The 21,280-nt window shown below is 36.5% G+C and overlaps 1 protein-coding gene and 1 pseudogene across 6 annotated transcripts in view; both read right to left on the bottom strand.

Moving 5' to 3' along the window:
* Window positions 1-2,012: 2,012 nt before the first annotated feature.
* Hltf (helicase-like transcription factor) overlaps window positions 2,013-21,280 on the bottom strand; it is a 77,027-nt gene continuing 57,759 nt past the window's right edge. For 3 of the 6 annotated variants that reach the window (XM_013502747.1, XM_005401420.2, XM_005401416.2), the window contains 7 exons: window positions 14,174-14,298; window positions 13,528-13,718; window positions 12,398-12,523; window positions 11,869-11,981; window positions 11,270-11,450; window positions 7,128-7,208; window positions 2,013-4,370 (listed from right to left, as the gene is read on the bottom strand). In XM_013502747.1, coding sequence (XP_013358201.1) covers window positions 4,218-4,370; window positions 7,128-7,208; window positions 11,270-11,450; window positions 11,869-11,981; window positions 12,398-12,523; window positions 13,528-13,718; window positions 14,174-14,298 — 970 coding nt within the window. In that variant the 3' untranslated portion in view covers window positions 2,013-4,217. The remainder of the gene's footprint in view (window positions 4,371-7,127; window positions 7,209-11,269; window positions 11,451-11,868; window positions 11,982-12,397; window positions 12,524-13,527; window positions 13,719-14,173; window positions 14,299-21,280) is intronic. The other 3 variants (XM_005401417.2, XM_005401421.2, XM_005401415.2) reach the window with 2 other exon arrangements.
* On the bottom strand, window positions 16,349-18,834 carry LOC102013284 (annotated as a pseudogene).

Below are 21,280 nucleotides of genomic sequence, written 5' to 3'. Positions count from 1 at the left end.
TAATGTTTTCCAGTGATGGTGGTGGATCTGACAGATGGAAGAAAGTGGGATCAAATCTATTTAGTGTCCCTCACATTCCATCCCCCGTGGTTACGCAAGTAGTCAGCACATGGTGATGTTAAAAGCATTGAGCTCACCGTCCATCTCTGAACGTACTCAGGAATCTTTCAGGACTGTCAGAATCAGTACTAGACCCAATTCCTTCTAGTGTTTTTATCTAGAATGAAAGAAGCATAAATCCTAGGATGCAGGGAATGGCAAACCAAGGAATGTTGGTTCCAAAGTGACCCTTTGAAACTGAGTAATCAGAAATAATTCTGAATAAAAGTAGAAAATAACAAGAACTTTTAATTTTAGCAAACGCTCCAATGGCTTTCGTGACCTAGCCTTCTGTCACCTTCATTTTGACAGTTTCCTATTGGCTACCTGGATCCTCTACATTCAGCATGGCTTAATACCCTGGGGTTTCAATATCTGGAGACGGGATAACCAAGGGCCATGTAGGAATGTAGGTACAAGAGCTCAAGAAGAACCTGAGGATTTACCTAAAATCATAAAACATAAAATGGTAAATGACTTCTGAATATAAAATTTATCTGGACTTGTAGAGAACAGTTGCCAAAATCAAGTTCATGAAGCTTAACTTTCCATTTCCTGGTGTTGTGACTACAAAAACCTCTAGATATTTTTAGCCAGTCCAAAGCTCCTGCCTTTTGGTTACAGAGCCCCTGGATGAGATGCAAAGAAACCTAGTCTTCAGATAAAGAATGCCATGTAAGTCTTGTGGCCATATAATCCAAATAAAGTATATTAGAAATGACTTTAAGAAAGATGTAAAAGCATCAGATGGAGGCGGAGGACACTGTACCAGTTTGTGTCATATTTACTACCCTACCCTAATTTTTGCAAAGCATGAAATGAAGTTCCCAGTTTAGCCAAAGCCTTTAACTTTTACAATCAGAAACAATAATTAGAGAATGCTCTGTAATGTCCACAAAGGCGTGTCAAGTTACATGGCTGGGAGATCACTAAACTCTGCTAACATTTTCTTTCCCTCGTCTTTCAAGGATGTCTTCAATAAGGCAAAAAATCAACTTTTCAACACAGAGCTGTATAGCTACACTGCAAAATCTCCTCCAGGAAGCCCAAGATGACAGGGATTACTCAGATGCATTAAAAAGGTAGTAGCTCAAATTATAAAACATACATTAGTGAAGGCTATCAATATATCCTTTTAAAAATCCCTTTGTGAACAGTGGTAGGTACAACAGACGTTGGCTGTAAGACAAACTTGCTTACTACTCAAAGGCCAAAATCCATGTCCTTCCTTTAGGGATCAGCTCCATGCTTGATCAAGGTCTGACTCATGCATAAGGTGAATACTGGTCTTAATTCCCCTTCCACCTGATATTTCCTCACTGAAACTTTTGCGGATATTATAATTATAAAGTTAATGTAGTGAACACTTAAGGTTATTAAATTATCATGAGCCAGACATCAAATCTGTCATGTTTTTTATGCGTCTCATCCAAAGGTTAATGAAGAACTTTGGCAAGTTTTAACGAAAAAAATATACCAGTGTCTTTGACATATCCCAACATAAAGTGCTCACTGCCTAGGATAAGTTCGTAAGTACTCAGGTAATAAACCACACAGGGTATTTTTTTTATTATTTCCAATCTAGAGTTACAATTTTCAGGGCAAATCTACAGTGATTTGGAGTGCTATTTGTATATGTATTACCACAACTTTTTTTTCTTATTGCTGAAGAAATTCACTGGGATTAATGTTATAGAGCAAAGCATTTAAAATGAGCCTTAAATATTCACTCATTTCTGAACAAGAAGTTTCAACCAATTAAACTGAGCAAAAATAAAAGGTGTTAATGTGAATATATTATTACAGTATTTTTATGTGCAGTCAGGTAAAACACTAATATAAACATTTAGAGAAATGAAATTTAATAAAATTGCATTTAAAGAGAATAGAAATCATAGCACTGAGGAAGGTAATCAGTTTTTGAAATATTTATTTTAAATTTAAAACAAAATCCAGTTTAAACCACAAAACTCAGTTTGAACCACAACTGGAAATACAATATTTGCAATATATTCCTAAAGCTATTATTCTATGTAATAATAAGAGAATTAACAGCATAAGTATAGTTTTCATTGCAGTGGTTTATATATTTTAAGATGAATTAAATTATTTAACACCACTTAATAGGTCTGTATAAAAACAAAAACATTTTTAAATGACTTGCCAAACTTACGTGTTTAAAGCAGAACTCTTAAGTATTTGGGTAAGATATTTCACCTTTAGAGTTGAATCTGAATGGCCCTGCTTCTGTAATCAAGACAAATAGACTTTTTATTTTTTTCAAAAAATTATCCTAATCTTCTTAATCTCACTGGACTGTTGGTATACAGAAAAACCATATACCACATTTAATGAGATCCTGATGAGCCTGATTTTTTTGTTGAACACTAGACCTACAAGGTAAAGAATTTCCCTAGGGCTCCTAGTGCTAGCTGACCAACCCCATGTTAATTCTCTCTCATTCCCGCAGAAAGGTCTGACTTGATGTTCATGAAAATGAGCCCTCTACCTTCCCTGTTAGCTCTCAGAAAAAAAGAGACTGAGAAGATTCTCAATGGCTAATGTGTTTCCTTGGAGCAAGAGACAGGACCCTGGGAGAAGACGTAGGGGGTGACACACTTGATGTACACCCTAGATATGTGCCTGTAACACAACTGACCTCTATTATCTTTCAGTCAAGCCACTTCTAATACTGTAAGTAAAACTTTACGTGTTAAGTCTGTATCAAGTATGAAGCATCTCTTATTACAGTAGTTAATCTCTTTGGATTTAAAAAATTCTCTTAAGGAAATAAATCCATGGACCAACTAACACAACTGCTAAATTTCTAGCTTGCTTCTTTTAAATATGATCCAAAAGTCATCTAGAATTCTGTGGCAACTACTGTGAGTTTGCTTACAACAAGAGCATGAAATGTGGGAATGAATTACCGAAGTTACAAAATCAAATTCTGATTTCAAACACACAGAACAAAGAAATTTTTACATTCAGGATTAAGATGTCTTTAAGAGTTGAAATGACTTTGGAGGTCATCCAGCCCAACTTCCATCCAGATATCACGCCTCTCACACACAGTAGTCTTCTGAATTATAAAAATTTATAGTTATTTCCAAAAAAACTACATAAATAAAAATTATCTATTTATAGAAATATCTATTCAAATTCCATAATTTAGATACTGAAATTAAATTGGGTAGAACTGGTTCCCTCTTACCCCACAGGCTATATTTACACCCCGTGTTTATATCAAATTACATTCAAACAATGTAGTACCACTTGACTAAACTGGAGAAAATAGTGCTGTAACACAGTCCCTAATTGTTTCAAAACTTAAACTTCCAAGTCACAGATATGAGCTGGGTGTGGTGGTACATGCCTGTAATCATAGCACTACAGGACAGTAAGACAACAGTATCACAAGCTCAAGCCAACCCTAGACAGTTTAGTGATTTTTGCAAGACTGTCTCAAAATATTAACAATAGGGATGGGGATATAGTTCAGTGCAAAGGCCCTGGGTTCAATCCCCAATACAGGGGGAAAAAGTTACCTATATAAGCTATATCTCAATGAAGTTGTTTAAAAGAAACGTTCCAAGTAATCTGTTAGCCTAGACTTTGGTCTCTCATTTACGATTTGGTTTTGGAATGCAAAGATGGTTTGAAAGTCCACTAAAATCACATACATCCTTTACATGAATCCACTGCATCACAAATCAGAGGCTTTGTTGAAAAACCAAATGTGTCCTACATACTAAAGTCTCCACTGCTCAAAGAATAAAAGATTTGCTCTTATTTGAAATATGAAAAAGCTGAGTACTTAGAAGATATATGAAAAAAAACTCAGCATAGGATTATCTATGAAAAAGTTGAGTAACAAAGCAACCTTTTATCTCAAAAAATTATTTTAGGCCACAGTATATAACAGAACTTATTGCTATTTGAAATATTATTAAAAATACATCCATATATAAAAGAAGTTATGTGTCAGTATTACCTGTTTACTAATATAAAACAGTATGCGCCTCATAGAAGACATTCTAGATCTTATTCCTAAATCTGTTTGCTCATTTCCAATACTTATACATCTGATAAAACTGACCTTGCTAAAATCCCACATATTACAAATCAATTAAAGTTTTTATTTCATTGATTTTAGCTTGTTTCATGTCATTAGCATTTGTCTTTTTCGTTCCAAAAGCTCCAGCTGCAAGTTCTCTTTTTGTGTTTTGTATTTTCAGCATATTTTCTTCAACAGAATCCTTCACAATGAACTTTAAAAAGAAAAAAGAATTTTTAAAAAAGGTGAAATTGGTTATTTCTTAGGTAACAGTATTTAAAATCTTAATGAAGCCTACAAAAAAATGAACTACTATTGAGAATCATGTAAGATAAAATATGCTAATACTGCCCACATAAACAGAAAAAATAACATTAAGGATATCTAGTCTTAGAAGCATACTTCATCTTTCAAAAACAAATGTAGTGTAGTAACAACGGATAAGAAGCTGTTTAGCTCCTCTTTTTTCTCAGTGTGCAACGAGACTATTTGGAACACGAGACAGTAATTCTAGACTTAAGCACTGCTCTCCTCTGTCACCCAAGTTGGTTTTCCTTTATACAGAAAATGGCTGGAAGGACGGAAGTTACATTTATAACCTCATCTCCAGGTCAGAGCATAAAAAGAAACTATACAGGCAACTCTGTAACTAGACTATTAGTGAAATGTATTTATTATTATGTAACAGATTAAAAATTTCTGGAAACATCAGTCTTTATCCAGTATAATTCATAATATTAACAAATTAAAGAGAAACAAAAAGAAAATCTCAACAGATTCTTAAGATGTACTAAATAAAATTCAACACTTCTCATATAAAGTTTGATTTAAAAAACCCTCAACCTGGGAATAAAAGATATATGTTCAATCTTATTAAATACATTTACTACAAGCTAAGGAAGACATGTTTAATGTGAGACAATAAAAGCCCAACAAGCCGGGCTCGGTGGCTCACACGTGTAATCCCAGCACTTGGGAGGCTGAGGTAGGAGGATTGTTGCGAGTTCAAAACCAGCCTGGGCTACAAAGTGAGCTCAAGGCCAGCCTGAATTGCATAGTGAGACCCTGTCTCAAACAGACAAAAAAATAAATAAATAAAAGCCCAACAAAAAAAAGGAACAGGCCAAGAAGAGAACTATTACTACTACTATTCAATACTGTGTAAGAAACCCAGTTACTGTGATAACAAAATAAACTGTATCATAAAACTCTATTAAAATATCTAAGTTGGGCATGGTGGCATATGCCTGTAATCCCAGCACTTGGGAGGCTGAGGCAGGAGGATAGCTATGAGTTCAAGGCCAGCCTGGGCTACAGAGTGAGTTCAAAGTGAGACCCTGTCTCAAAAACAAAATAATAAAATAAAATACATAAAAGATTTAAATAAATGGAGGGAGATACTATCTATGATCTTGAATGAAAACATCCCTTATTTCTAAAGAAAAGAACTCTAAAAGGAATTAAATTTCTTTTTCTTTTTTGGAGACAGGGTCTTACTATGTAGTTCAGGTTGGCCTAGACTCACTCTGTAGCCCAGGCAGGTATCCTCCTGCCTCAGCCTCCCAAGTGCTGGGATTACAGGCATGCACCACCACACCTGGCTCAAAGGAATCAAATTCAGTAAATCCCAAATAGTATTTTTTTTTTTTCTTTTTGGGGATGTGGTTTGGGATTGCATCCAAGGCCTTTACACAGAACTACATCCTTAGCCCTTTTTAAAAACTGTTAATTTTTTTAAAATTTTGAGACAAGGCATTGCTAAACTGCCCAGGCTGGGCTCAAATTTGCATTCCTCCTGTCTCAGCCTCTCAGAGTGCTGCGAGTAAATAATATTTCTCAAATGCGATCTGACAGCCTACCAGTGATAGCAAACCTTTTAGAGCTTTCAATAACAGCCCACTGCAGCGTGTGTGACATAGTTTGCCACCATTGGCCTAGACTGAAAGTCCAAAAGCAGTAAGCAACAGCCAATAAATTTTTATGAAGGTATACTTTATAAAACCACAGTTGTTGTAAAATTGCCCTGAAACAGGAAGAAATCAAAAGAACAAAACAGGCTAGAAAGATTAATATATACATATTAGTAGAAAAAGGAACATTTTTTAAAAAATGACAGACCAAATAGTTTTTCATTTGGAAAAAGAATAAATTTAGACCCATTTCACAAAACACGAAATTTTCTAAAAGAATCGGAAGTAAATACACAAGAAAAGTTTTCAAGATCTGAAGATGAAGCCTGCCATCATTAGGTAAGACTTTAAAACCTAGGAGCTACTTAAAAAAAAAAAAAAAAGACATTTCAAAGCACATTTTCAATTATAGAAAGTTTAAAGCTTTTTCATGACAAAAAGCTCATGAAGTTTTTAAATCCAAGCAAGCTCCTGGGACAAACCATTTCCAACTTCATAAGAAATGATTTAAGAATGAGCATGTCTAACGGAGTCTTTTATACTATAAAAAACTATTTGTACTATAATTATGAAAACTGGCAAATGATAAGCAATTCACAGAAAAAATATTAGCGAACGAGCATGTGAAATAAGTTTAACTACATGCAAATCAGAAGGATATGTTTTAGATCATCATAGAAGTACAAATTTACATCTATGTAAATAATGGCTAAAATGGTAAAATTCATTGTGTACGTTTTACCACAATGAAAAGTGCTGATCTAAATGTACTTATACAGTATTCTCTAATGTACATACTTAAGGAAAAAAGTATGTTACAGAATAATAAAGTATGATTCCTTTTATCTTTAAAATAAACTTTTAAGATGAGTAAGAACGTATAATAACTAGAGAGAAAAGGCCCTTAGAAGAACGTATGTGAATCTATAAATGGAGGAGAAAAAAGAGCTTTACATTTTGCTTTCTACAATTCTATTTAAATTATTACAAAAATATAGTCACTCTACCTGTATTATATTTTAGAACACACTAATCTTAAAAATAAGTAGTTCCAAACTCACTTTTGTGATAATAACTTCTTGCTTCTGACCAAGTCGATGGCATCTGTCAAAGCACTGATCTTCAGCAGCAGGATTCCAGGCCTAGTAAGAACAGGAGTCATTTATCATCCTGATGTATGAGTGTTCTGCATTAGTCCTTTCATTTCAGCATTATGCATTCATGTGTGTCTGACTGAATTTAGTTACTTGACAGTACAAATGTACTGGAGGAAAAAATTCACCTTCCAGCTCACTACGAAAATAGGCATTCTCCATGTCATTTCACTCTACAGTGGACCCTTGAGTTACAACCAGTCTGACATAAGAACAACTTGGGCTATGACCAAAATTGTAGTTTTAACTTACAACCAATCTTAAGTTATGACCCAAATGCTGGCTACTTGTGCTTCCAGATGATCTCAAATACAGATTTAACCCTTAAAAGGAGTTCTGGAAGGAGCATTACAACATCCTTTCCTGTATGGGTTAATTCAGAAATCCTGGGCCAACGTCTTTTTTATTAAAGACACGTTCTCAACTACGCAGTTCAGGCTGGCTTGAGCTCACTTTGTAGCCCAGGCTGGTCTCAAACTCACAATGATCCTCCTGCCTCAGCCTCCCGAGTTTTGGGATTACAGGTGCACGCCATCACGCCCAGCCAGTGTCTCTCTAAGGACACTAAACCTGCCTGTATTAGGAGTGAGACTTTGACGACTATGTAGAGGAGGCCTCAGGAAGAAACTGAGCTTGTAAGTTAAGGGCCCACTGTACCTCTACTACTGGTTGATTATCTCTTATCAGAAATTCGGGACACCAGAAATATTTCAGATTTCAGAAATCCTTCAGATTTTGCAGTATTTACATAGGCTTTACTGACTGAACATTCCAGATCCAAAAATCTGAAATCTAGGGGCTGGGGATTTTAGCTCGCCGCAAAGTGCCTGCCTGGCAAGCGCAAGGTCGTGAGTTTGATTCCTGGTACCGGAAGAAAAACAAAAAACAAAAAATCTGAAATCTAAAACTCCAAAAATTTTGGTGTGTCAGGTCAGTACTCAAAAGATTTAAATTTCAGAACCCTTCAGAGTAGGGATGCTTAACCTGTACCTAACAGAGAACCTGTTAACACCCAATACAAGTATCTGCTACCTGACCATTTCATTTTAAAGTGGATCGATATATAGTTAACATAGGAAAGTAAGTTTATACATTTTCTTAGATGACTTCATTTACAACAGAAAAGTAAAGCAATCCATGGGCCCATTTATGAAAAATTTTTCTTCCTTTTTGCTGGTCTTTAGCTCTTCTCTCACTTTCCTCCACTCATAGAAGTACAAAAAAGTTTTCATGAGTAGTTTAAAGTCCTAAAAAAAGGTTAAGACTTTGTTGACACAATTTTCTGTACCCGCATTTGAAATCAGTTTTGACTTCAAAGCTAAGCCCAAAAAGTAATATTTGGTAGTTAACATCAGACATAGTCATGGGCATTATCTTAAGCTAAAGAATAAAATAATGGTGTGATGAATGTGTTATCCCAGTATCCTGTCAGGCTGAGCCAAGAGAATCACAAGTTTGAGCCCAGCCTGGGCAACTAAGAAGACCCTGTCTCAAAATAAAAAATTTAAAATGGGTGGTATAGCCAAGTGCAAATGCCCTAGGTCCGATCCCCAGCACCACCAAAAAAATAAAGGGGGAAGGAGAGTAACCAAAATACACAGAGTTCATTTGAAAAAAACAGTCAAATGGCTTTTAAATATTATCATAGTCAGGATAAAGACCATTGAATTTTACATGTGAACTATGGCATGATTCTTAAAGCTGAAAATACAGAGTATTTTGGGGAAAAGGTGCATGTATATAGCAAAGAACCAACTGAAAACATGAACAAATTTAGAGATGCACATATAGATGACAGGTTTTTAATACAATTCTTACCAAATTAACTGTTATTATCTATTTTAAGTTCCTTTGGGGTCTAGAGAAAAAGGTGAATTTGCTATTAACTGGTGATTTGAATTTTAGGTTCCTCTGTAGTATGGGAAGTTACATCTAAGAATATACTTAAGTTTATGATTTTTGAAACTAAACTAGGTATATTGTTAATATTTTGTATTTTACAGACACATTTTAAGTTGTTACACTAAGGGACTACATATAATCTTTTCTCCCTATTGCCTGTATTTTATCCAGCAACCTAATAATCTGGCGATATACATCTAGTATGACTACCAGAAATCCAATAAAACTCACAGTTCCCACTCTCACATATAGTGATTAAGGAAGCAATTTAGCTTCAGCGGAAGCTCATAATGGACATCAAAATACCACCCTAACTCTTACAGTGCTGTATGAAAAGGTAAAAGATTTTCATGAACGATTTCTTTTCTGACTTTTAGAGTTAAAAACACTGGAAAGCTTTGTATGTTCAATGAGACAACATACTATGAAAGCGCTAAAAAATTCTGACAGTGTTTTATGAAACAAAACTGCTGAAGAGTTGAGTCTCTGCTCAACTTTTTAATATCAATTGTTCTATTTTGATATATCAGTCTCTTCTTTTTCCACTACTAAGATTATCAGCAAGAAAAAGAACAATAATTTGGGACTGTGTTCTACAAGTCAGTTTATAGGACTATCAATGCATTAATATGATCAATTAAAGGTTTTTAAAATAATAACTACAGGGGTTTGGGGGCTGGGGATTTAGCTCAGCGGCAAAAGCGCCTGCCTGGCAAGCGCAAGGTCGTGAGTTCAGTTCCCGGTACCGGAGAAAAAAACCGAAAAAAAAAACAAAAAAACTAAAATAATAACTACAAAACTAACAAAGTTTAAAACTTCATCCACAGCACTAATGCAAGCACAGAACGTTGCCATCCATGGAAACTGAGATATGACTGTGGGTATAATCTTACTTATACCCACAGAACTTACAATCCAAGTGTACTTAGTATATATTAGAAATTAAATTAGTTCAGAATCTTTACAGCCCCTTTATGAGTCAGAAAAATATGCTCCTATGTGGACGCAGATTCAGGTCACACTGCCGGGTAAGTTGAATGAATTTTAGTTTCCATTCTATTTCTAGGGTTGTATTGCATAACCATAAGTGACTGCACTTGTGAAGGCCCTGAAATTTATCCAAAACATTCCATTAACGGTAATGTCTCTAATTGTGATCCCGGACTTGAACTACCTATGATGAAATGTTTAAAATGTATCTTCCTGAGTCTCATCTAAGAACCCCTAAATCTCTGGGAGGTTTAAAATTGCATTTGACCTAATTCTTAGGCACAAGGATCATGAGAGTAGCCATCTAGTCTACCTTATTCATAGATTCCCAATGCCTATACCACATCCTGACAAAAGCAGGATCTCTCATTAACTATTGGCTGAATGAACTGTTAATTTTTTTTATTTTAAAGATTAAAAAACAACAATGAAGACAAAATCAAAACAACACACACAAAAAAAATGATACATGACCTCAAAACAAAATGATAGAAATTAACAATAGTTGCTACATTACATACTGTTATCTTCAACAAAGTTGCTCAGTCCACCAGATGTAAGAATGTAAGACTGATCAAATAATCAAAGACCGTAACAAGTAATAAAAAAATTTAGAAGAATAGTAAAAAAAACATTGGAAATGATGGAGAGCTTCACCATACAACATGGTAGGAGTTCAACAATGGTTCTTATGCTGCATATTATTGCTTTCAAATCAGTCATTCTGATTACCAGAGTCAAGCATGCAAAATTGGTCAAAAAAAAGAAAAGTTTAAGCACTGACTGATGAAACATTATCTTAAAGGATTAATTAGTAGAAATTTAATCTGTACACGGAAGAGAAAGAATAGCACAGCACAATAGTATGTAAGAACACAGACACTTCAATCTGGTTTTGCTATTATGAAGTATGCAATGTTGGGCAAATTATTTACTTTTCAGTGCTTCAGTTTCCTCACCTGTAAAATAGGGACAGTCACGTTACCTCTGTCACAAGAGACTGCCTTCAACGTATACATTTATTAAATTATCCATTTCGGAAGTTTGCTTAAGGATTTTCACAATTTTATAACTATGGAAGTATTTACCAAATAGTTTCTGTCTTTTACTTTTTGGATGAAGTAATAACATTTTGAAAAGTTTACAAAACTACTTACTGGATCCATTAAAAACACTCGAGAAGCTGCACAAAGATTCAAACCAACTCCACCTGCTTTCAAGGACAGCAGCATTATAGTTGGAGATCCTGCTTCCATGTTTTGAAAACACTGAATTGATTCAACTCTCTTTTTTTGGGCCATGGAACCATCCAAACGAGTAAACACAAATCCAGAGGCTCTAATGAGGAAGAGATGAGTAGCAATTACTATAGTACAAAAAAAGTGTTAAATAGGACTCTGTTAAATAAATTCTTTCACTTGTTTACCTATCGTTGTAGTTCTGGAGACTGAATCCCAGGCCTTGTGTGTACGAACAAGTCTTCTCCCAGTGAGCTACACCCCCAGCTTTACTAATGTACTTTAACAAATGTTTCCTGAGCACTTACTAATATGGCAGGCACTGCAGTTCACTTTTTTCTTATAAATTTAGGACTTGTCTTTAAAATCTTATGCTTAGGAAATATTCTCTGATTCTGAAAATCATTTTAGATGGATGAAATGACTAAAACTGGTAAAACAGTTTTTTTTTCAGTATAAAAAACAATGCACATATATAAAACCCTTTTACTCAGAGTAAAAATCACTTTTGAACTCACTTAAGTGGTGTTTCTATTAAAGACAGGAACGCTGTAAACTGAGAAACAACTAAACTCTTTATGTTGGGATTCTTCTTTCGTAAGTCAATCAAAGCATGCATTAGAGCATTAATCTGAAAAAAATTAAGATACCCATTAGATTCTATTTTTCAACTGAAAAAATAAGTGAAAAATCTGTTATTTTTTAAATGTATCAAATTAACATGTAGTAGTTATACATAATAATGTGGTTTATAATGATATCTCCATACATCCACCTAACCTGCACTGATCAAATCCCAAGATTTTTAAGAGAAAGGTCCTGCTATTTTCCTTAACTAGAAAGTAAAGGTGAAAGACTAAAAAAAAGAAAAAAAATATACAAACACTGAAAGAATACTATAGTAATCTGAATCCCTTTCTAGCCAGTAGCCACCAAAATTATGTTCAAATGACGAGATTAGAAGGGGAATTACTATTTCGTTACATGGTATATATTTTCTTATATAAATATAAAGCAAATATTTAAATGTTTTCAAATGTACTTTACCTTTGAACTGGATGTCCATTCCACATTAGACTTTTTCTCACTATCACATGCCAATTCTTCTGGAGGACATTCTAGTAAATGGTCTCCATGAATATCATTTCTGCATAAAGGGCATTTAGCATGTGGCTATATTAGAAAAAACAAAGTATGAGCCATACTTACTCAGAATAAAAGCAATACAGCATACTATGTGGAACTGTTCTTCAGAAAAAAATATCCTTCTGAATGGTTTGTTAAGCTAAGAGTTTATAAAGCGTATTATAGCTTATAAAACTATCTGATATGCTAAACCTTGTGAGGTTCATTCAAAGCAATATCTGTTGTACCTAATATTAAAATGAGATAACATCTTAAGTAACTAGATACCAAACACCACAATAAAAAAAGATACTGAAACTAAAACTACGCAAGAAATTAGTACAGTGGAGTACTTAATGGGAGGGAAGCGAGTTAATGATTAAGAGAGTACAAAAGGAGACTTGGATAATAGTTTACATGAACATGTTCCCATTATGATAATTCAGTAAACTATACAATTATAATTTGTGTATTTTTCTACATGTATCAATTTAAAATGGTAAGAAAAAGCTTTTGCACTAGCTGAAGACTGCTTAAACCTCAAAATATTTTACCACATAAAAGAATCCATACCTACTTTATCCAATATAATAGCGAAGAGCCATGTGTCAAGTCTCTGAGGTATGGCCAAGCCAAGCATACAGTACTACTAGATTCTGGAGACTTATTTTAAAAATAATTTAGAAAGTGCAACATATTATATTAATACTTTTATTTTAGATATACTGGCCTAAATTAAAATGTATGATAAAAATTAATTTCATATTTCTTCTTACTCTGTAAAAACATGGCTATTATAAAACTTTAATGACCTTTGTGTCTCACATTACTGTATTTGTTGGGCAGAAACAACCAAACAATTAAGATTACTGACAATATGCCTTTCTGTGTTACAAGAACTTCAAACATATCACCTATTAAATTACTGGAATAATTAACCATTAAAGGGTATTATTAAATGTAAGTCTTTAATACTCAGACTTCAGTTTTCACTTACATTAAAGGAAGGTGCTTCTACCACACACTGAACCTATACTGAGCAAAACACTAACCTGCTCATTCTGAATGACTTGGCAAATACAAGGTTTACAAAATACATGTGCACAATGCGTTATCACAGGAACTGTCAAAGAATCCAGGCAAATTGCACATTCTTCATCTGAACCAGAGCTCAGAATCAACTTCATCTTCTTTATTAACATCTCTCTCAGTTCCTCAGGTGTATCACTTCCTAGAGAAAAGGCTGGAAAATTAATTTCAGAGCAAGCTTTGCAGTGTGACTAGACAAGTTAATCTACTTCACATAAGGAAATGTTCTGCTTGCCAATACCATGTAGGTAGTTTTGCATCTTTTTCTCATAACATAGCTTAAATTTGAAATTTTAAGAAAAATTTAAAGGACAATAGCCAACTCATGTAATTTATAAAGAAACATCATAATATGGCCTGCCCACACTAGCACAGAAGAAAAGGCAGATCCAAAGTGAAACTTTCATGTAAGTGTACGTATCACTGAAAATCCTGAAAAGAACTCAGAATTGTATTTCACTGGTAAAAAAAATGTTTGTGCGTATTTACCATTAATGTCCATTTCACAGAACAAAATCACATATTAAATTTAGGCCCTACAAAAACTTCTCATTCCGATTTAAATATCTGTAACAAATGTAACAGTATGAAACAATCCTATTTCTTTACCTGAAGGACCACTGGATGCCACTGCATTTGTAAGAAGGTGAGTATGACAACAAATCTGCCGCAATCTAAGCAGAAGACCCAGGACATCGGCGTAGTGTGCAAGGACAGTTCCTTCATTAAAATACCTGCGAGGAGAATCAAACAATCTAAGATGCATTATGTACCAACTACCCTCAATGAATGCGATCTTTATAGACCCCAAATGTGATGACAATGATGACGGGAAAAGGGGATCTAAAGAGGCAGAAAGGAGGGAGTAAGGAGGGGAAGGGGAATAAAAAGAATCAAGTAAGTACATGTACCCATTCCCTCAGATGGACGTAATTACGTATCCCAAACATGAACTGATAAAAAGAATCAAAGGCAAACAATTTTAAGAGTGTAGGACCCTCAAGCCTCTGGGCCTAAACCTCTCCAACTAGGATGTGCACACACCTGGAGCCACCCAAGGGCGTTCCCAAAGCTCTTTTAAGCCACCTTGGAGCTCCATTCCTGGGCTGCCACTTGTTTTTGAAAAGGAACGCAAAAAGCATTTCATGTGAGATCAGGCAGTAACATACAATGGGATGAAATGCAAAACCCACGCATCTATACATGAGCAACATCACAGACTTTCTACTCTGTGAAGAGTTAAAGTCTAGAATCTGGATCCTCCTTTTGTGTTCTTTCCACGAGGATTTTGGGATAAACACTTTGGGTTTACTCCTTGTGTAATTCATGAAAGGAAATAAGGTATGATTTGCTCAAAAGGATACAAGCTAATGGACCTACAAGGACTAAAACCAAGTTTTCTTGAGTCCTCAGCAAGAATTCCTTCTGTGCTATCAAAAGGTCACTAAAGAAAACTAATTTTTATTATGGACTACCACATGCCAGGCACAACACTGGAGTCCTCCATATATGCCCATTCAACGTCAAATCAACCTTTGAAATCACTGCTGTCTAATATAGGCATGATGAAATTGAGGGTCTGGCCTGATAAGTAGTTTTTGTCCAAATTCACACATACTTGCAGTGGTAGAAAGGGGATTAGACCATAAGTGCCTTTTACCTAATTCTACCATGTTTCTTAGTAGGCTGGGAGACTATGCTCATATACCACGTTACATTTATACTTTCCAGTATTCTTTTGCTATCCGTAGCAGTTTGCAAAATGCACCACCCCCCTAAAACACCAGGTCCTAATCCCGAGAAACTATAAATGCTATCTTGTAAGAAAAAAAGGTTTTTGCATAAATAATTAAGGATCTTAGGGTAGAGACTGTTGTGAACTGCAAAAGCAGCATGGGGTTTTGCTGTGAAAGGACACCCTCTACACGACAGGTAACAGCCTGAGCAATTCCTCCACAGCGTACTTAACTAAGGCCATTCTGGGAAGGGATCATTTCAATGTAGGACTCAGAACAACTAAACAACTTCAACTCAGGGCTCCCAGTTTTACCTTTCCGTATTTACTGGGTGAGACAGCCACAGACAGGGAGCAGGCCAGAAAGAGATCACCTTTCTGGAAAGTGCCAGGAAGGGCACAGGAAGGGGAACGTCCCACCACCTTCACTGGGAAGTCAGGCCTGGCTTGAGGTGCGCTCAGACACGGCTGGTCTGAAAATACCAGCATTAAACACTTGAACTCTTGCCCTGCTGCCTACATCCAGCACAGATCTGAGATCCGACTGCCTTCCCTATCTACCACGGTGAACAAGGACACTGCCACAGCCTGGGGTAAACAGTGGGGCCACTGGAATAGGTGGACACCTCACAAACCCACAGGCCATAAGGCTATGCGAAGAAAATCAACACTTGTTAAACTACAAAACTGCACATCCTGGAAGGATTCATTCAAAATACAGAAGTTTTTTGGTTTTCTTCCTGCTTCTCCCTTTACTTCTTCTTTTGTCTTTTTTCCCTTTGCCCTCTTTCTTCACTGGTTTACTGGGGTTTGAGGAATTTTTCTTCGTCCTTTTTTTTTTCCTTTTTTTTTTTTGAATAGAAATTTGTCATTTTATGTGGCAACCATTGTTAATTCCCATCGTTTTGTTTTGAGGTCATGTATCATTTTTGTTGCTTTTGTGTTGTTTTGATTTTGTCTTTATTATTGTTTTGTTAGTTTTTTTTAATTTTTAAAAGAAAAAAAATACATCATTTTATTACACAGTCGTGTAAAAAAGAAAACAGGACCTTAAAAAAAAGAAAGCTAGAATAAAAACCTCCACTTGTAGAACCGGGAGGAATACAGAGGGCAATGTGAGTTTCTTAGCTCACTTAGGGCCAGCGGGAAGGCATGAAAATGAAACCAAACTTAAAAATGGCTGATGTTACCGAAGGAGCCTGAAGAACAGGGGGCCCCTGAAGACACAGCCACCCTTTCTATAACACTTAACAGGAGCACCTTTCCACAGCTTAGAAGCCTGTCAGTATTTCATCTTACGGCTGCACTTCCATCCAGATCTTCTCCCTGTATGGTTTAAAACTAAGACTTGGGGTAGGACAGGGAGCAAGACAGCTGCTAAAGGAGTTCCCTCAGCATAGCTTCCCTGCACTCAAGAGCCCTGGATCCTACCTGGTCCCTAAGGACATTTATATCTGATACATTTTTATCAATATACAGAGAAATAGAAAATATAAAATCCAAGGGATCAGAGGAAGAAAGGTAGGGAACGTGGCAGAAAGCCTGAGCTGGAGAGGTCTACTTAGGCCCACTTGACCTCCTTTTGACCCCTTTGGCTTCTGGCTTCCCTTCCTTGGTTTCCTCCTCTTCTGAGATCAATTTCTTCTTTTCTGAGTCTTTCTCTTTCTCATCTTCTATTTTGACTCTCTTGGCTTTCCTGAAGTTTGAAGAGTTCGATCCACTTTTTCCCTCCTCATCCAAGTCAGAAAACTCTTCCTCACAGGCAATTTGCCAGAGGAACAGGCTGAGATGTGTTTGTCAGAGTCTTCATCTTAACCGCCACTCTCCTCAGGGATGGCATCCTTAGGAATTGCCGGCATTTGGACCGCAGGTGCATGGGGCATGTTCTCAAAGAGCCGCTGTTTGATCTTCTCCAGCTACTCATTAGTGTTCTGTTAGTCATACTGGAAGAACTGATATGCAACTTGAAATCTGGTCCAAAGTATTCAAAGTAGCCACTGGATGAAGTTCATTAGGGACCTCTGTATTAAAGCCACAGCTGTTTCCTACGTTCAACATGAAAAATCGTATAATCACCTCCTCCCAGCATCAGCATAGCCAGACTGAAGCTTCTGACAAATTCACACACTTGGCATGCCATTTGATGGTCAGATTAAAGCAACCCAGTCAATCCCCAGAGAGGGAGTCTGAGCCACACTGTGAGACTACTGCTCTAGGGTGGAATAGCTCCTTTACTTTGGACATGACTGGCTTGAAAATGGCCTCAAAGGACTTCCCATCAATCCCATCTTGGAGTGGGTAGTTAACAGCATAGTATTTGCCTTTGTCAGGCCCAGTACCCCATAGGTCCCCAGTTTCTGGGAAGTACACTCCATATTTGTGAAAGGACACAGTCATGAGCCAGTCTGTGGTACAGAAAGCCTCTTCCATGCCATCACCATGGTGAATATCAATGTCAATATACAGTACTCTCTGGTGATACTTTAGCAGTTCCAGGATGGCCAAGATGATTTAACTGATGTAACAGAAGCCGGATGCTTTAAACTTCCTTGCATGGTACAGGCCCCCGGCATAATTCACAGCAATGCCCCTCTTCTGCTTATTAAGTTTCACAGCCCTTCCTGTACAGCCACGAACAGACAACTGACAGAACTCAAAACAGGCCATCAAATACTGAACAGTCCTCATGAACACTGAATCTCTGCATCTGCTTGCTGTACTCAGACACGTTACCTGGCTGGATGGAGCGCAAGGTCTTAATGTAGTCACCGTTGTGGTACTTGGTCATCTCCTCAGCACTGGCTTTGTGAGGGAAATAGATTTCCATCTTTCGACAGCAACCATTGTGAACAGCAAATTGTGAGTCACACAGATTTGGTGAGGCTCCTCTAGGTGGCCTTGTCCATAATAGCAATTTCCAACATCCCTGCTGCAGTAACAGATTATCCTCCTGGTGCCCCCAGTCTGTGCCATCTTGCTTCCTCCAGTCGTGCCTGTCAGTCCATTTGCCCATTCCTTTCTTCTTCTTTTAATCTTTTTCCTTTATTTCCATTTAATCTTTTCTGTTTTTACTTATTTTTTTTCTCTTTTTTATCCGTTTCTCATTTAGTTTTTTGTTACCTTTAATTCTATAACTATCAGTCTACCCTTTATAGAACCCACTGTGTCACGCTTTTTTCCTCCTTCTCATCACCCATGAAATTTAAAAATTCTTCTTGCATGCTGCCAATCACAACCCTCTATATCACTGATGGCAGACCAACAGCTGCAGCAGGCTGTTTATATCATTGAAAGCTCTAGAAGCTTCACTATGAATATCCTATTAACAGTATTACAATTAAGTTTTATTACTATTTAAATAGTTAACTATGTTGTTATTGTTGCAATTTTTTCATCATTACTGAAGGTATGGTTGTTGCAGTTAGATACTTCCTGTGTATCAACATTTTGTCTTAATGTTTATACTGTAATTATAATTATACTATAATTATGGATTCATTTTCTAAGGTTAATAAAAGTGGTACATTACTGGTACTTGTGGTACATTAACATCCAGTTTGTCTTGGACAATATTACTGCTGCTGATTTACTTAACATTGCCAGGGTCCCATAATTGTTGCTATAGGTTTTGTTCACATGCCAGTATCTGACTACCTTCCTGATATTAACAATACTGCAGTCCATTCTTGAAAAACTGGGAACTGAGCTAATAATTAACACTGTAATTAACACTGCATCATCCCCTTCCAAATTAACAGGAAATCTGATGTGGAGACACAGTCAAAGGGTTATCATTAGCCACATCCAGAGTGCATCACTGAAAAGCAGATTGACAAATCTCCATACTACCTACAAAGTCTTGATCAAGACTATAAGTACCCATAAAACTAACTAGAAAACAAAATCAATCAAACAAAAAAACAATAGAAACATAAGACAACACTGCAACAAAATACCTCCTCAAACTGCAAAATCCCTAAAGGGTATCCTCTAGGCCTGGAGGGAAAAATAAAACTGAAAGCCACAAGGAAGATGATAACAGAGGAGATTAAAAAACAGATCAGTAAGGTTGGTGATAGGCTCACGGAAGATATAACTGAACAGATAATGGATATAATATACGAAGCCATCAGGAAACTTACAAAAGACACTATTAAAAAGCTAGCTAAGAAGATTCTGGCAAGATGGAGGAGTGGTAAGCAGCAGAGAAAGAGGCTCTCCAAGAGTCATGTCTAGACACTAAAATATAGCAACATGGAGAAGACAAGGAGGGAAGTGCATCCCCCACACCCAGGAAAGATCTGAGGCTCAAAATGATGCCCACTGAGAGAATGAAGAGAGAAACTTCAATGAAAAAGCAGTTAGCTGGCAGCATCTTCTCCCTGAGATGGGACACACTGCGTGAGAGGAGTGGATCAAACGTGCAGACACACAGTGAACACTACTGACTCCAGAGGCCACCACAGAGAGATACAGCACTGAAAGGGAGCAGTGGGCATGAAGGACTGTGCTAGTTGGTGGTGAGTATGGGGGGGCTCAGTCATCCCACATGAGAGAGCAACTGGCCAGAAACCATTTTGGAGAGGGGTGATTGACCTAAGAACTCGAACTGCTGCCGGCTCCATCTAGAGGCTCCCAGCTGGGCTCAGACCCACAGAGAGTGGGATGATGGCTGCATATCTCCAGAAGGTGCATGCTTGCTGAGACTATCTACTATCCCGCCAAAAAGCTATGGCTGGCTTGCTGGGATAAATTAACATGGATCGGGACTCTGTCTCTATGCATTGTCTACCAGAGACAAGCCTGAAAAAAAATGGAATCCATGAGGCAGATTCAAGCAGATATCCAGGAGAATAAAAATTCCATTCAAAGTATTTGCAGCAAATCAAGCCAATGTGAGGAGAGGACCTCAGATATAGAAGGCAGACTTGTGGTTAGTGATCATGAAAAGAAGGACTTCTTAAAAATAGCAAAGGACCATGAGAAATCAATACAGCAACTGCCAGATGATGCAAAGAATAACTTAAATTTGACTGGAGTCAATGAAAAAGCATGAGACAGCACAAATGATATTTAAAAAAAGCTGTTCCAAGGTATCATAGCAGAAAACTTCCCTGGTTGAAAAAAAAAGAATTTAATATACAGGTAAGTGAGGCATATAGAACTCCAATTAACACCGAGCATGTTGGCATACCACTGTAATCCCAGCTTAATACAACTGTATTGGGGGATATCAATACCCCAGTGTCATAAATAGATCAACCAGACAAAAAATAATGAAATGTAAAACTGAACCAAACTTTTGAAGAAATGGACAAATAAACAACTTAATGGTGAACCTCAAACTTCTAGAAAAAAAGAGCAGGTTAAGCCAAAAGCTCCTAAGAGGGAGGAAATTAAAAAGATCAGAGCAGAAATTAATGCATTGCAGACTATAAAAATATAAAGAATCAATGAATTGAACAGTTGGTACTTTAAAATATTAAATAAAATCAACAAACCTTTAGCCAACCTTATCAAAAAAAGGAAAAAGACTCAAATCCACACAATTAGAAATGAAAGAGTGAAATCGTAACAGACCCTGCAGAAATCCAGAAGACCATCTATACCTACTTTAAAAACTTGTACTCTAATTAGATGGAAAATGCAAAATGGATCAATTCCTAGATATATACCTAACCTTTGAAAAAGGACCAAAAACTTACATGGAATAGAAACAAGGTCTTTAATAAATGGTTCTGGGTAAACTGGCTATTTATATGCAGAAGATGGAATCTAGGTCCAATCTCTCACCTTGTATTAAAGTAAAATCAAAACAAATCAAAGGTCTAAATATTAAAACAGAAACAATCTGCTGTAAGATAAAATAGGTAAAATTCTTAAGGACACAGGCATAGGCGAGGACTTTGTAAACAAAACCCCAATTGCATAAGAATACCGTGAATCAACAAATGGGATCATATCAAATTAGAAAGCTCTGC

The sequence above is a fragment of the Chinchilla lanigera genome, unplaced genomic scaffold (genome assembly GCF_000276665.1).
Source record: "Chinchilla lanigera isolate Chin_1 unplaced genomic scaffold, ChiLan1.0 scaffold00073, whole genome shotgun sequence".
NCBI classification, from domain to species: Eukaryota; Metazoa; Chordata; class Mammalia; order Rodentia; family Chinchillidae; genus Chinchilla; species Chinchilla lanigera.
Note: the sequence above shows the minus strand (reverse complement) of the source record. Positions and strands in the feature narration are given on the sequence as shown.